General features: G+C 47.8%; 2 protein-coding genes across 14 annotated transcripts in view; both read right to left on the reverse strand.

Moving 5' to 3' along the window:
* Positions 1-2,152: 2,152 nt before the first annotated feature.
* LOC148053385 (uncharacterized) lies at positions 2,153-10,928 on the reverse strand. Of its 9 annotated transcripts, XM_087775475.1 has the most exons (4): positions 10,654-10,920; positions 5,882-5,946; positions 3,728-3,987; positions 2,153-2,504 (listed from the first exon to the last, which is right to left on the reverse strand). In XM_087775475.1, the coding sequence occupies exons 1-4, from the start codon at positions 10,691-10,693 to the stop codon at positions 2,501-2,503; spliced, it is 369 nt and encodes a 122-aa protein (XP_087631601.1). In that variant the 5' UTR covers positions 10,694-10,920; the 3' UTR covers positions 2,153-2,500. The 9 variants fall into 9 exon arrangements, 1 of the variants encoding a protein (XP_087631601.1); XR_015708370.1 differs by lacking the exon at positions 5,882-5,946 and adding an exon at positions 6,567-6,671 and having other exon boundaries at positions 2,153-3,987; positions 10,654-10,928; XR_015708363.1 differs by lacking the exons at positions 5,882-5,946; positions 10,654-10,920 and adding an exon at positions 4,688-5,845 and having other exon boundaries at positions 2,601-3,987.
* A 320-nt stretch (positions 10,929-11,248) lies between these two features.
* Positions 11,249-15,518, reverse strand: part of FOXO3 (forkhead box O3) — a 97,202-nt gene continuing 92,932 nt past the window's right edge. For all 5 annotated transcript variants that reach the window (XR_015708418.1, XR_015708417.1, XR_015708416.1 and 2 more), the window contains one exon: positions 11,249-15,462. The gene's annotated coding sequence lies outside the window, so the exon portion shown is untranslated. The remainder of the gene's footprint in view (positions 15,463-15,518) is intronic.

Raw genomic sequence — 15,518 nt, forward strand, 5'->3', positions numbered from 1 at the left:
GAAAAAACTGCAGAGACCCAAACCTACAGACCCTACTGCAAGGAGCAGGGCTTCAGGAGTCGAACTCTTTGGGAACTGGAAGCTGGACATCCTCACTGGGCACTAAATTTTACTTCCAAACAAAAGAAACCCAGACCCCAGAAGCTGTATCCCCATTCTTTTTAGTAGAGTTATGGTTGCCGTGTTTCAGTCCTCACCACATATATTGACAATCCCTGTACTAATTGCTTTCCTCGGGTTATTTTCAGTTCATGGGTTGTGGTACTTCATTTAAGATTCCCAAGAAACTACAAAATAATATAAAGAAGTGTTTTCAAAACTGTTTGCATCTCCCCTCGTTCCCTCCTGAGGAACAGATGAGGATGGGACTGGGGTGTCCTTGAGATACTATACTTGATCTTAGCCAACAGACTGAGAAACAGGGTCAGCAAAAACAGACAGAGGAAGGGGATTGCAAAACACCAGTGAAATCCTTTCCCTTGGGATTTCAAGTTTGGTTGGGCAGGCGAGGCTGGCAGGAGGTGAGGGGGATGACCTCTCCACTTTTGCTCCACATGAAGGCAGGCTTGCGAGGAGGAAGCCTGTGTTCTGCCAGTGCCTCTTGGGCAAAGTTTACACTGCGTGCGAGAGATTACAGGCAGTTTTTGGGGTACCCATGACACCTCTGCAAAGCCAGGGCACGTTTGGCATCTCTGCAATGCCAGGGTACCCCCAGCACCTCCGCAATGCTGGGCTGTCCATGGTGCCACTGCAATGCCGGGGTACCCACAGCACCTCTGCAGCGTCAGGGTGCCCAGACAAACTCAGGACCAAGCCCTGGGAGGCCCCACCACTCATCCATGCCTGGGGGACTCCAGCCCAGGCAAGTCCCGCTGCCGTTCCTCCGGCTACCCAGTCTCTGGCCCACCCTCAGCAGCCACCCTCCTTCTGCAGCCCCATCAGTCATGGCCTGTGGGGGACGAGAGGTGGGCAGGGAGGTGTCTGCAGCAGTCACCAGGGGCCAGGTTTTTCCCCTGAGGCTTCATGGCCCTCTTGCAGGTGGACAGGTCAGGTAGGGAGACAAAATCTCCTCTTACAACTTCTGTTGCAAGACAGAAACTGCAAGGCGTGATTGTTAGCTATGAAAAATTATCTGGGGAGAAGGTTTCTCTCTTACGAAATGCACCTCCTGATCATCCTGCAGAAACTGTCCTCGCCCTCACTTATGCTGCCACCCCTCAGCTTTTCAGTTCTACCTTTGACTTTCTTACAAGCTTTTAGGAACGTCTCCACGCCAGGCTGCCAAGCAGCGTGAGCCTTGCTGCCTTTCCTAAAACGCGCAGTTTCAATTAGAGGAAAGCCCCAACCCCTCCCCTAGCTTCACAGTATGGATGCAAATGGTTTAGGTTTTATTGGGGCTTATCAGATGTAATTTTGGCTGATCTAGGGTCAATTTTTTTACTCACAGTGTCGGATTATTATTCTTTAATTCGCTGTTTGGAAGCGTTATTGACATATAAAACGGTGAAACAGAGCAGATCTTCCTTTTAAGTATTTAATCCCCATGTGCACAAAAGCAGAGAAGTTCATACTTCCCTGATCATTTCATTTCTCTGTTTCTGACATCCTTCTCCAATGCCTGCAGAATTATTACAGATAAGAAAGAATCGTTCCGCGGTTAAATAAAAGTATATATAATTTTTGTAGGAAAGAAGGAAAACATAGGTATTTTCATATTGCCTTTAAGAACTTTTACCAGTGCAGGAATGGTTTAAATTTGGACCAGTGAACTGGAGGTGACAAACACGTATTGCCAAAACAATTCCCTTCTTCTAGACTCTAGTTTGCATCAAGTTGAACATTAACACCCCCCCCCACTTGGCACAACTGTAATTTGAAAGGTGTAAATTGCTAAACAAGTATGTGGGGAGACACTTATTTAGATATTAATTTAGGTAACCATAGGTTCTCAGTGTCCTCTATGTGAAACAAATGCATCATCAGGGCAATTTAGTGGTGATAAGGAAAACTGGAGAGGTTGACATTCTCTTATTTCAAAACTTTTGGCTTGATTTATACAAGCCACAGTGTCTGTCTCATGAGCATTCAGTCCACAAAAATACATGTTCATGGTGAATATAATTTTCCTGGGGAAAAGGAACAAACCTCTCTATTAGGATTATTAGGATTTTATTGTTGTTTTCAAGGAGCGATTTAGCCGTGACTGGGGAGCAGGCTGTTCAGGAGCCACGCACATCACGGATTACACAACGCACGTGAAGCATGATAGTGTCATTACCACACCTCTATTTTTTTTAAAGACACTTCCTTCTGCTTTTAGGTTGGGTCCAGTTATTCACGGGGAGCACCTGGCTCCGTACGAGGAAGCGGTGAATCCTTCTCCTTCTCCAAAGCACGCAGCCAGCAAGGAAGGCCAAATTTTACTCAGGGATTTCCCACCAGATCTTCAGATCAGATCTCTTATTTTCTCAGTAAAATGCAGCGCATCTTTTTTTCATGTTCAACTGTGGAGGAAAGGCCTTGATTAAACCGGTGAAGCTAAACCACCTCCCCAAATGCCGCTAAGACATAGCGGCATAAAAATCAAAATTTGAAGGTACCATGGAGCAAGTAATCGGGTTAACCCCAGCAGTCCCTGACAGTGCCTTGTGGCGCAGGGCGGGAAGGGACCAGCCATCTCCTGTGGTCACTGACCATCCCCACAGCCTGAGGACTTGCCCCGCGGCCAGGTACGGTGCCTCGTCATCAGGGGGGCACAGCAGATGGGACACAGGGTCCATGGTCCCACAGCGTGCCAGGAGTCCTCAACACCCTCTGGTCCAGCCAGGGAAGAAGTCCTTTGCACCATGTTTGTTTGCTCTTGTTTTCTTCAGAGACCTTGAGCTGCCCACCCCTCAAGCACAAGGGAGCAAGAGACTAATTTATCGGAGTTTGGAAGAAACTGCTCTAGTTTAACACATAGGTAAGGGCAGTTGTAGACAAAACAGCAGCAACGACAAGGAGAGACCCCTGGCAGGTTTTTCTCCAAGTCCGTGCTCTGGACAGGGCAGGCAGATAGGATCTGCAGCACCATAAATCAACAGCAAAGGGAGACGAGAAATGGATTGTGAAATGAACTGTAAAATAAACATCTAATGTAAACATCAAAAAGCAGTGGTTTGTTTTTTCTGTCTGGGAGCCCAAGTCTGGTACAAGTTACTGGCTGACTATGCCAGGACCCTGTTGGGGGGGTTTACTGCTGGCCCCGTTGCAGGGCAAGGAGGCAGCAGCCACTCTTTGCTGGCAGGAGAGGAGGCTGATCCCACCATGAGCATACCTGCTGTCCTTTGGCACAGCCCCGTCACGCACCGGCTCGGGTGCCTGAGCTTTGCCCACGGTTCCCAGGATGGGCTGTCTGGTTCCTCCTGACCCAGAGCGATGCCCACCTGCTTTGGTGGCCTGGTAACAGAGATGGGGCCACCCTAAATGGTTTCAGGCTGCGTCTTTCTCCAGGGCCTGGGTTTTCTGATAAGCCAGTACTCACCCAAAGCTGCCTCTCCCCACCGTGCCTTCTGGCATCCCTACCTGCGCTAGCCCTGTTGCTTATAGTCGGTGGGGCTTTGCTGCTTGTAAATCTTCTGGTCCACCTCATCCTCCCTGCTGGGAGGGCTAACACGTGCCATCGGCAGGGGAAGCTGGTCACCTCTGAAACAAACCTGACCCGCTGCAGGAACATCTGCCTTTTCACCTGTGTTTATACTTCTGGGCCCTCAGGTTTGCAGACATCCAGCCACGAGAGGGGTCGACAGATGCCGGAGCACGTGGTGCCCCAAGAGGAGCACTTTCTGCACTGGTTTTCATCAGGAAAAGGAAACCTGCAGGGCAGGGCATCTTCTCAGAGCTTTGAGCCTCAGCAGAAACAGGAGAGAGCGACTTCTGTTTGCAGCGAGACGTGCCTGGAGGATGAATCAGGACAACGTGCAGCTTCTCCGGGGTCAAAGGGAGACGCTAGAAAGCAGAAGGAAACCAAACACCAGACTTTTAGCAGGCAGTTGCGCTACATCAATACCTCTCCGGGGTCTGGGGCACACCCTGGCTCACGCGTCAACACATCGGGACAACATTACCCAATACCTGTTACGCTCAAACCAGGGGGAGAGATAACAATTTGCTACTGTACATAGAGAACTGTGCCTCAGGTAGGAAAGGGCAGAAGTCTCTGCGCTTTTTTTGGTTTTGTTTTTAAAGCTCTTTTAACTCTTTAAGGCCAGTCATAGGAGCATGAGGTTAGAACTGACCTTAGGAGATCACCCTCCTGCTCTGAGGCAAGGCCAACAAAAATGCAAGCAAACATTTTGCTCCCCAAAACACCCTTAATGAAGGAAAGTCCACACCTCTAGGAAATGTGCTAATTACCCTCGTGGCTAGAACATAACCTACAGCTGCTGCAGATGAAACACAGCCGTCCTCTCCTTAGTGGGCAGGAAGGGGTTTTTTAGTAGCCTTCTATGTAAAGGGCAGTTTGTGTCCCCTCTCAACCTGTTCTAACAAATACAATCAGCCTTCTCCCATAAGTCCCCATTCTTGCTGACTCTGCTCATTCTTGTCGCTCTTCTTCAGACCAGCTCCAGCATCCAGGACTGCCCCAGTGCCACAACACTGTGTGCAGGAGCTCAGACAGTTTCTCACCCATTATAGCCCACAACACCTTTTTTCCAGTGCTGCTGCTTGCACCCCGCTTGCCATACATGTAGCTGATCTCTCCTTCCTCACCACAGTGCTGTGCAGCTTTTCTTTACTGGATGCCACCGGGTTGATTTTCCCTCCCCGTTCCTCGTGGTGGCACACGGTGGCACTCCTTGTTCTGCACGAGGGCCTTGCTTAGGGTGTGGGGTGCGTGTCCTCCAGCTGCTGGGCTGGCTGACACACCGGCAATCAGAGGCTGCTGCCAGCTTTCAGGTTTCCAGGCCCCCATGGCCATGGGCATCCAGCCAAGGCTGGGTGGGGCGGGCAGCATGGGGACTGGGGGACAAGTGTGGCACAAGATTAGGCTCACAAGAGGAGATGGGACAGGTGGGAAGGGAGATAGCATGCAGGTCCTGCTTTGGAAACGCACGTGCAACAGCTGATAGTTGTTGAAGTGTCGGTGGAGAACTGGTTTCTCCCTCCAGACTCCTCTTCTATGGCCACCACCTGTGGTTCTGCCAGGAGGAGAGGGGAGAGGCTGAAAACTGACACTCAGCCAAAAAGCCTGTGGGATACAGCAGAGAAATCCCCAGGGGAAAGGGACTTTCAGCCGATCACCATTTCCCAACAGAAGAGCCTGCATCCTGTAATGCCCTACCAAATAGGGCAGAGGGGATGCTGCTGAAGACGCTGATTTTAATGGGGCGAAGTTATCCACTTCCCCTACTCAGTTCACACTTTCAGCTGTACCGACAGTTTTATTATATTTTGAGTTTCATACATTAATTTTGTGTGAAGAAGCCGAGCACGTGTAACACTTGCACCGGGAGCTGTGCTCCGAGCAAGCCTTAGCAGGTGCCCAGGGTGCGTGGTGTTACGGGCCTTCGTCCGCGGATGACTGTCCCACGTGCGGGGTACGAGGGCCCCAGGGTTTGTTTCAGGTACCGTTACCAGCTGTTGCTGAACACAGCGGTGTGCAGTGAGATGTAGGGGTCTGCACGCTTTCACTGGTGCAGCACATACCCATGCCTGGATACACAAAATTTGGGAGTAAACTGCTTAAACACAAACAAGGTACTTCAGCAGTTTGGCATAATTAAGATTTCAGATGAGAGGGGTCAGAAGAATGAAATTCTGCCCTCTGCATTTCTGACTACATCTCCCTTGTTCAGACCCTTATTATTATCTTATATTGCAGGTGCCAAATTCAACCCACCTTTGACATTTCTAGTACAGCTTCGTCCTGAGACTCTTGGCACACGGGTGGTGTCTGAGACAAGGCTAGACCAAAAAGAAATGTGTGTGTGTGTATAGATATGTCAGACAAGTCACCTTTAGATGGTCTTTCCTCAACCATGAGCTCATCCAATCTGCCCGTATGACAAATTTGACCTTTAAGTTAGTCTTGAAAGGCTGAACATGCGTCTACAGAGGACTGTCAATTATAGTGGAAAAGAAACAGATAAGCCTTTTGTTAGCTTATGGATGAGGTGATCGGCATAAAATGTTCAAATTCTGTTAAGCTTCAAGAGGAAAAGTTAGCAGGATTCTTGTCTTACGGAAATAGAGAGAATCAGAGTTTGTCAATTTTAGTTTGCAGATTATGGCCCAGGGAAGTATGACAGGTGACAAGGGCCAGCACTGCCGAAGGGCAGGCACCACGGCCGACTCTGTAGATGGTTGTTCTAGGCTGCATCTAGGCTGTACAAAGCTACTTCACAATATCCATTTCTCACAGAAAGACTCAGCAGAGCACAAACAAAAAGAGACACTTTTTAAAAGAGCAAGATATTCGTTTTTTCCCCATTCCTTTGGCTGTAGCGGTTTGCTCCGAAGTGGTGTGCTCATGTCCCTTTGAGTGGCCACACCTGGTAAGAGGTCCACAAAGCATTTCTACTTACCCTCAGCTCCGCATCTCCTGACCTTAGCAGACCTTTGAACACAGCCAGCAGTTCACGTTGGCTGCAAACTTGCTGTTCCGTGTGAAGCAATATTCAAGGTTTAGCCTACAGTAGGAAAAGGTGGGGCTGACATAGCTAGACCAGCATGCCATGTCTTCAGACTCAGATGTAGCTGGAAGCAGCAAAACCAAGAGCGCTTCTTGCCAGCATAGCTGGAATGGAGTGAGTTGTACTGGCAACGAGCTCTTGCCAGATAACTGTGCTACCTGGGCTTCTTGCTTGTATAAAAACACCCTTAAAAATAACCGTATCCACAACTGACATGACTGACCCCGCAAACTTTTTAATACCTGGCCTGAGAAAAACAGAGAATGTAAAAAAGTCAGAGAATGAAAAAAAAAAAAAAGAAAAAAAAGACTTCTTTTCAAAGAAAGGCTCATGGGGATCAAAAGTTAGAAAGAACATTGCTGACAGCAATGGGAAACACTGGTGACTTCAGACGTGGATTGAAGAATGATTGAAGGGCATGAAGGAGGGGTTCAGGTGCCCCCAAGGCAACGTATCATTTAAAGGGTAGCATTTTATTAGGCCCTTTTCACATGCTGCCTTATTTGCCGTTCCTGTATGCTCCCATCTCTTGACATTTTCTCCGCACACACAGAGAAGCCCCCTCGGAGGCATGGTCCATGAGATGATAGGTAAGGTGGGAGCCGCCCCCCTGCTCCTCACACATGCATTTGTGTGGGAAAACCAAACTGCGAGAGGCTCCCGCTAACAGCAACATCATGTCATCGTCCCTAAGGCCCTTTCTCAAGATGGGAACAAAGCTTTGGCAAGGTAAGGTGAAGAGATTGTGGAAAAGCAAAGATATTCAGGCACGAGCTTTAAGAGGCTGGAACTGCAGCAACAGAGTCTCAGCCAAGTCCCCCAAGACCCAGCAATTCGGGGCACTTTCTGCAGACGACTTGTCACCTTGATGTCGTCTAGTGAAAACCAGAGTGAAATGGGCTCACCCTGAAGTGCTAGCTATGGATCAGCTAGAGAAAGGGAAGTGAGGCTTTTTATCTACCTGTATTAGCTACGCCAGGGTAACTTCCCACATACCTGCTCTTACTCTGTGGTAAGCTAGTTTGCAGTGACCCTTGGGGGAAAAGAAGGTAGCCCACCTTACCCGGACTGCAGAGCAAACCCAACTCGACTGCAAAGGGAAGACCCCCTGTACATCCACATCCGACCTTCCCCTGTGCTACCTTCTCCTTCCAGCTGTAGTCCTAGAGGCAGAAGCTTCGGAGCAGACACCTGAAGGTAGATGCCTTCCCCAGGAAGAGACTTTGACATCTCCTAGCTCTGAAAGCCACTATAATTTTATAACCGCTCAGGCACAGTAGAGTTTTGACTTAAATTGTGGCTTTTCCAGAGGAGTCTGCTAGGCTGAGTGACAGTGCATAGCAAAAACTTCTGTATAAATGAGACAGCCTCGCCATAAATTTTGCTTAACAGATGCACACTGAGGTTGAGAACGCAGTTTGATATTGCAAGTATGACTCTCAAGAGAAGTGTGAATGACAATGGGTTTCATTCAATGAGTAAAAGGACCGAGTTGTTTTTTTTTATTTTATGTCTTTTATGAATTACTTTCTAAGTGCTGACTTTTCTCCAGGACATTCATCCATGAACTAGTTAATGGTGTACAAGCCTGGATAGCCTTACGTAAGAGAAGCCTATGGAGATTTAAAATAAAGTGCTGGTAAAGTATGAATTTTCTACCGAAACAACAAATGCGACATGAGAGGCTGCCGGGGCACCAGGCCCGTCGTTTGCAGCAGAGGCTTGGACAGGCTGGACCTCGCCCTTCTGGAGGGAAAGGTGTCAGGAGCAGCATCCTCTGCTGCTCCCCAGGGACGGCCTCCGAGGTGGCCGTGCCAATGGACAGCTTTCCTCCATCTTCTGCTTTGGAGGTCAGAGGTAGAGTACAGCTGTATTTTTTAATTAGCACTTTCTAACTGATGCCATCCTTTTCCAAGGTGATTACAAACAGATCCGTTGTCCCTGCAGCAGATGAAGCTTCAGAGAGGTCTCGTGCGACGCAAGAATACCAGAGCAGGGTGCCGGCATTTGCCGTGCTTCGCTCCCACCAACGTCCTCCCCACCCTCCTGCCTCGGCACCTCGCTGCACCAGCCGCGGGGTCTTACAGGGCTCACAGCGGCCCCCAGGGCATGAAACAGAGCCGAAGGCTGACATCCGTGCGGTGTCACCCACCACGGGTGCCGGTGGCAGCCCCGATGCCCATCAGGGTGTGCGAAGCAGGGCAGCACGCACAGCCGGTCAGCACTCCCACAACGCTAATCCCCAGGGAAAGACAGCGCTCGGGAATTGCCTTATACTTTGAATTTCAGCAAACCCAAAGTTTTAAGGTATCACCTAAAAAAGAGTGAAAACTGGGGGCGTGGGGGTGGAATCCTGATCAGGATCGTATTTGCCTTGGAAGTTGGAAAGATTTTTATGGATGTCATACGTTTTTACTGGTTTCCCCCCATTTCACCACATGTCATTCACAGCATATAGATATCTTTAAACCTGCATGGCATAATGTAACATTAAAAGAATGTTACAACAGTTACCCTCATTTAGGCCAATTGTTCCTACTGAATCAAGACATTTTATCTCATTTTCTAGATTAAATCGGTTCCTCAGTATGTCATCAAAGCATCAAACAATAAAAGCAGGAGATGCTTTGTTCTAATAAGTAAATGTTGTGGCACATGCAAAACTACTGGTGTCATTGGTATGAAAAGAAAATCCAACTGCAAAAATAAAAAATCCAAGCTGGAGTTTCTGAATTTTGTCAGATAATTCCAAAGTTTTCTAAAGATTTAAACAGCAGCTAAAAAAAAAAAGCTTAATTTTTTTTTGTTCTAATGGAATTTTCTATGTTTTATGTTTACATGATAAAAGTATTTTCATTATAAAAAATTCCACAGGCAGAGCCAGTGGGAAAAGAGCTCTGTGGGCTGGGTCAGGCAAACAGAGACGCGATGAGACACTGCAGAAGTCACTGGCAGCCAGATGAATCTGTGCGCCAGCAAGAGCGGTATCGACTCCATCTGGCTTGGGCTCCACTTCACCCAAGAAGTCCTCCTTTTGAACAGGGAGATACCAGTCACGATGACTCCACCAGAAAAAGAGGTAGTCTCCCAGATGTGCTTATCTCAATCTTCGTGAAAGCATCACTAACTTCCTTGGCAGTGGTAGCCAAACAAGAGCTGTAAAACACTGTTTTCCCTGGTCTGGTTGAACTCGCAACTCAGCATATGTGGTGGGGAGCTCCCAAAATAGCTCTCGGTTGCCTTACCAGTCTCGGCAGCAGCTCGAAAAGCCTTTTGTCTTCTGGGACAACTTGGGGAAGTTTAAAATGTTTGGACTTATTTTGAAAGTACTCTGAAAGATAAGAATGATCTATTCCAAGGCCGGGTGAACTGAAGGTCGCAGCTAAGGCATTGCACAACACAACCAAGTAGGTTCAGAACAAAACTCGCACAGGATTTGATCCGCTCATCGTCGCTGCTGCTGCCCTTGCCTAAATTCAGGTCAAAGATGAGGCCCTTCCACCTGGCACCTCACCAGGCCAAATGCTCTCATTGTTGTCCTAAATACCAGTGGGGCGATGCCAACGAGGAGGAGGACACGGGTCTTTCGCTGCCAGATAGCTGCTGGAGAAGCCTTCAGAGCACTCAGCAAAACAGCTCCGTTTCCGAGGGAGGACAAGCGCTCTCTCACTCTGGGGATGCTAACACACACTTCGTCCCAGCCAAAGGTTGTTTTCTGGCTGGATCTTGTAATATTTCAGCCTATCTCTAGCTAGGACAAAGCCTGAATAGCTCTTGCTATGTTAAACAAAGGATATCCCCAAGCTGCTCTTTATACTGCAGTACAACGCTCCCGGGGGCTTTGCACGGACGACACAGCGGTCATCCCCCCAGAGTCACGCGAAACCCCTCCCCGCTGCGCGTAAAGGCTCCTCTTTCTTGAAAATATCATTTGCTCTTGAAAAATGACTCCCGAAAAACATATACATCTGTGGCTTACCATCACGGTGGGAATAGAGTTTTTTGTCGACACGCCTCATGTTTCTCAGCACGCTCTCCTGTGCCTTGGCCAGAGCCCTCGGTATAACTTTCTGCTGAGTCAGGCTGCTGGTTTTCTTATCCCAAATCCCAAACGGGTAGTTTCAAGTACTCCAGGCAATTTTCAAAGACAGTTTGAAACCCAGCCAAGCCCACGGGGGTGTAACTCTTCTCCTGACCAATTCGCAGCGGGGCTGGTTGTCTTCCAGGACGGGCAAGCTGGGCTGCAGCTGGAGGGTGCTGTTGCCATCCCAGGGGACAAAACCCGCCCCCCCCCCCAAAAAAAAATCAAGTGAACTTTGTGATTTTAGCAGAAGTAAATGATCCCATTGGAGGTTATTTCACCACCAAAACTCCGCTGGCTTGGCTGAAGGGTTGAAGTGCAGAGGCCCACGTAAATACGTGCTCGCAGACTCCAGCAGATGTAGCACCAGGCCCCCTCCCCAGCCTCAACCCCCCACCAGCCGGTTTCACCCGCTGCTCGGAAGCCACCCCTTTTCCAGGTCCTGTCCTTAGATGTCTGCCCACGACACAATGAAACAGAGCGAAGGCAAATGTGCAATGTAGGGATCCATTATGCTTTATTTACATGCGTCACCACCTCTTTTACAAACTAGATTACAATTTAAAATGGAATACACAAGGCAATATCTACTAACACCACGTGGAGTAAGCACTGCGTCTCTACTTCGTTTGGAAAGGGGCAGGTTTTGCTCCAAAACAAACTTTCTTCCAACCTCTGTGTAGTAAGGTAGTATATTCCTCCAGGGCAGCATCTTTTTTCTTTTTTTTTTAATATAAAATCCTCGGTAAGACTGCAACATGAGAGTGTCTGCTTTCAAATGAAAGTACAAGATAGCCCAAATGAAAAGTATAAACTGTTCGGCTCTTCGGTATGTAAAGACGGCCATGCACGATAAGGCTGTGGATTTAATATTCTTCCAATTTACATGGCTTGAAACAAAAACAGATAAAACAGTTTTACAGATACTGTATACATATTTTTTCCAATCATGCAACTTTTTTTAAAAAAAAGTTAAACATGTGAAGCCAAATGTACAATCCATTTTTTCCAACCCATAGTAACGAAATGTATCTGGTCCCCCTTCACATTTGTTGGCAATTCCTAAGGTATATCGTGTACTAGAAACACTTACAGGACACCGATTGCCAAGCAATGACATCATTTTAGAGAAATACATGACCTAAAAGGTAACTTTTTGAAGTGGTGGCACAAAAATTTCTGGAGTTAAGCCGTGGTCAACTATCCAATTATTGTCAAGAGAAAATTTTTTTACAAAATTGTTAAATCAAGCCCCAAACCTGTGACTAGAAACTGCATGAATGTCACCCTTTTAGACCTTTTGCTTAGACCGAGTGTTTAAATGATACCTATGTTAATTGTTCTGGACCTTTATCTGTTTTACATGGTTTCAGAAGGAAAACTTCAAGGCATAAACATGTTCAAAGACTCAAGGGCCAGATTTTCAAAAGGTAGGTTCCCCAAATTAGCCATTCAAGTCTGTATTTTGACACCTAAATAAGTGGCCCTTTGAATCTAGTGAGATTTGTTGAGCACCTCTGGAGAGGAGGGCGTTTGCTGGGCACCTCAGCAGGCGTAGAGGGTGGTGACCTTCCCCTGGGCCTGGGAGACCTGGCACCTCTCCTTCCTTCGAGAAGCGATGAGGGCAGAGCAGCTCGCCCCCCGCAACCACACCGGAGTCCCCCATGTTCGGTGCCTGACACCAGGCACTTCTGGTTTTGAAAATTTTGGCCCCAAAAATGAGCAACAGAGACCACACCAAACCAAACCGAAGAGGTTGGCCAAGTCCCCCCCCTCTTCAGCGAGTGCTGGGATGTTCTCCAAAGCAGGGGCCCAAGGCGTCCCTGCCACGCCAATGGAAATGCTTTCCTTGACATTGCTGGGAGGCAGGTTAAGCCTTTCAGCTGCTAATGCTTTTTTTTTTTAAAAAAAAAACTTCTCTGCCATTGACGGGCTGTCTCTAAATCAAATGTTTTTTCTCCATTTTCTGAACAGAGCGGACCATAGTTTTCTCTCTCATTTCTGCCATCAGGAGCTAGCTCCGTTGAACTCAGGGGAGCTAGGCTGCCGTAGCAGAGCAGAATTTGCCCCAAACTTGGTTTAAGCTAACGGGCCTCTGCTTGCCTTTGACAGGAACTGCATCCATACGAAGAGAAAAAATAAAATTATGGATTTTGGTCACCTTGGCCATACATTAAAGTCAGGCCTTACTGGTGCTGTCAGCGACCTGGTCGGTGGTCTTTGGGCAGGCACCCTGGGTCTCACTGGAGGCTCACCCGTGCAGGGGCCAAATGCTGCACCCTGGCACGGGGAGCCACTGAGTGAGCTCTGCTGGCGGCCAAAACCGCGGGGCATGGGGACAAGCCCAGCCACAGGGCAGCAGCCACAGAGGAGCCTCGGGGAAAGGAGCACTGGAGGGAAGTCCTTCAGCATACACTCGCATTGCGGGGTGTACCGGGAAGCTGAGAGCTAATGCTACACGCTCAGAGGAGGCTGGTGATAAAGCTCTCAACCAATTTTGGTAAAAGGTACATGCAACGGGACTCCGATAAGCAAAGCGACCTCTAGCCCAGGTGACCACTGTGCCACACAAGCATCCTGGGTAGCTGGCTGCTGACAGAGATGGGCAACGAGCATCAGCTAATTCCAATAAATGTAATAAACTAGCCCCCACGCTGACAAATAGAACACCTCAGTGTAAAAGGAAAAGAGAAGTTTTTTTTAAAAGGCAAATGATAAACCCTTGGCTGCTTGGAAGAGTTGATATGCTACAGGGCTACGATAACCACAACCGCACAGAGTCTACACAGTCATAACGGCGGGGAGAAACCAAGAAGTGCATCTTTACGAGAGAACGCTGTGGGGGCTACGATACAAAACCAAAACTTCCATCACACTGGGAGCTGTTGTTTCACCAATATCACCTCAGGGACCTGGGACGTAAGGAGCAAGGAAGGGCCCACAAATGCATGTGTCTCGTGTGCGTGTGCGTGCGTGCGTGTGTGTGTGTGTGCATGACTGTGCATGTGCGGCGGCAGTGGCGAGAGGGAGTCACTCCACATTGCATGGGACACGGGTCAGTGGGAACTCATGCACTGAGACTTTGGGTTAAAAGGCTAGTTTGTTTTCCTAACATCCATGCATAATGATCCATTTCTGTACATAATAAAATATATTTATATATTTATATGCATAATGCTTTTATGCAAAGAAAAAAAACTTCATATATCGCTTTGGAGAATTCTGTATACACTGTCCTATTCAGAACCTCTTCACACCGAGTTCCTATGTACCATTGGTGTCTTCCCCTCTTTTTTTTTATCCCTCCCCCCCCCCCAAGATACTAATAAAAAGTAATCAAACTTTCCAGATTATAGAGAGGATCTATACAGCACCATACCTTTTATTCATTATTAATTATTATTCATTTTACAAAAGAAAATCTTAGAAGCAAAATATATAAAACTGCCTCGTCTTTCAGTGTCATTTATCTTGTTACACTCTATACTCGTATGAAAAGCCATTTGTATGATACTGTCACCTTGCCATTCCCTCTCCTGCTTCTTCTGCCACAACGGATTATACATAATGAGAAGGAAAAAATAAGCAAGGATATGTCCAAAACAAAACAAAACAAAACAAAGGATCACTGATGCAGTAACACACCCTGCAACGACCTGTGCCTCAACTCCCGGCGTTGCCACTGAGAGTCACCTGCCAATGCCCAGCCTCTATGCTTCGCTTTTCTGCGAAGTGGCGTTATTTCCCTTAATTTTCACTTTTTCAAACACATCTTTACAGGTGGCTATGTTCAGCTTGCCTGGCAGCTTGGCTTATAACTCCTTACCAGCTCGCTGCGGCAGTAGAGGCAGCCCTGCTAACGTAAGGCAGGAGGGGAGCCTGCTCCAGCGGGCAGCAAACAGGCTCCTGCCTGGGCGCACGTGCGGGCAACGGCACCCGCTGTCAGTCCGTCCCCACGAGCCAAGAGGCAAACTCACGGGCTTCCCCTGTTTTGCTATCGACCCTGGTTTGACGCTTACGGAAAACAGGGGTGTACCATTGAATTTAAGGAAAGAATAAGAAAGAAACAAACAAACCAACCCAACAAACGAACAGACCACACACATCACCTCTCTCTGGAATTCAGCCAGTTGATCGGTATAACAAACACTGTATATTCAGAAAACCCTGACGACTGAGCAGCGTTGGGTTATGATCATTTCCTTGCATGTGCGCAGTACTTCAGATTCCCCAGGGAGAGAAAGCAAAAATGGTCAAAAATCTAAGGAAATCAAACTGGAGGTTGTAGGGCGGAGGGTGGGCAGATGGGAAAAACCTCCAAAAAGAAAAGCCAACTTAAAACATCCCCTAAACCATTAATATATTGAAACACCACATACTCATTGACAAGTAACGACTGTAAAGGCTACACAGTGTGTTCTCAACAGGATGGTGCTGAACATTGTCTCCACAGCAGGTGCTTGGCCATCCCAGAAAAGGAAGATTTTGCATACTTCAGAATGAGTTCAATTCCCAAAAAAAAGTGGGGAAAAGAAAAAGGAAAAAAAAAGGAGGATCTTCAGTCAGGGGCCTATTAACAGTCTGCTTCGTTAGGAAAATAATGCAGGGTTCACAAAGGTCATAAGCTGTAAACAGTATCACTGTCCACTTGCTGACAGCAGATTTGGCAAAGGGTTCTCTCTCTACATCTCGTGTCAGTTTGAGGGCCTGGAGAGGAAGAAGAAAAAGAAGAAAAGACAGTGAGACTGCTGCATGTAGGAAAA

The sequence above is a fragment of the Nipponia nippon genome, unplaced genomic scaffold (assembly GCF_047370975.1).
Source record: "Nipponia nippon isolate SJK-2023a ecotype South Korea unplaced genomic scaffold, ASM4737097v1 scaffold_4, whole genome shotgun sequence".
In the NCBI taxonomy this organism is placed as follows: domain Eukaryota; kingdom Metazoa; phylum Chordata; class Aves; order Pelecaniformes; family Threskiornithidae; genus Nipponia; species Nipponia nippon.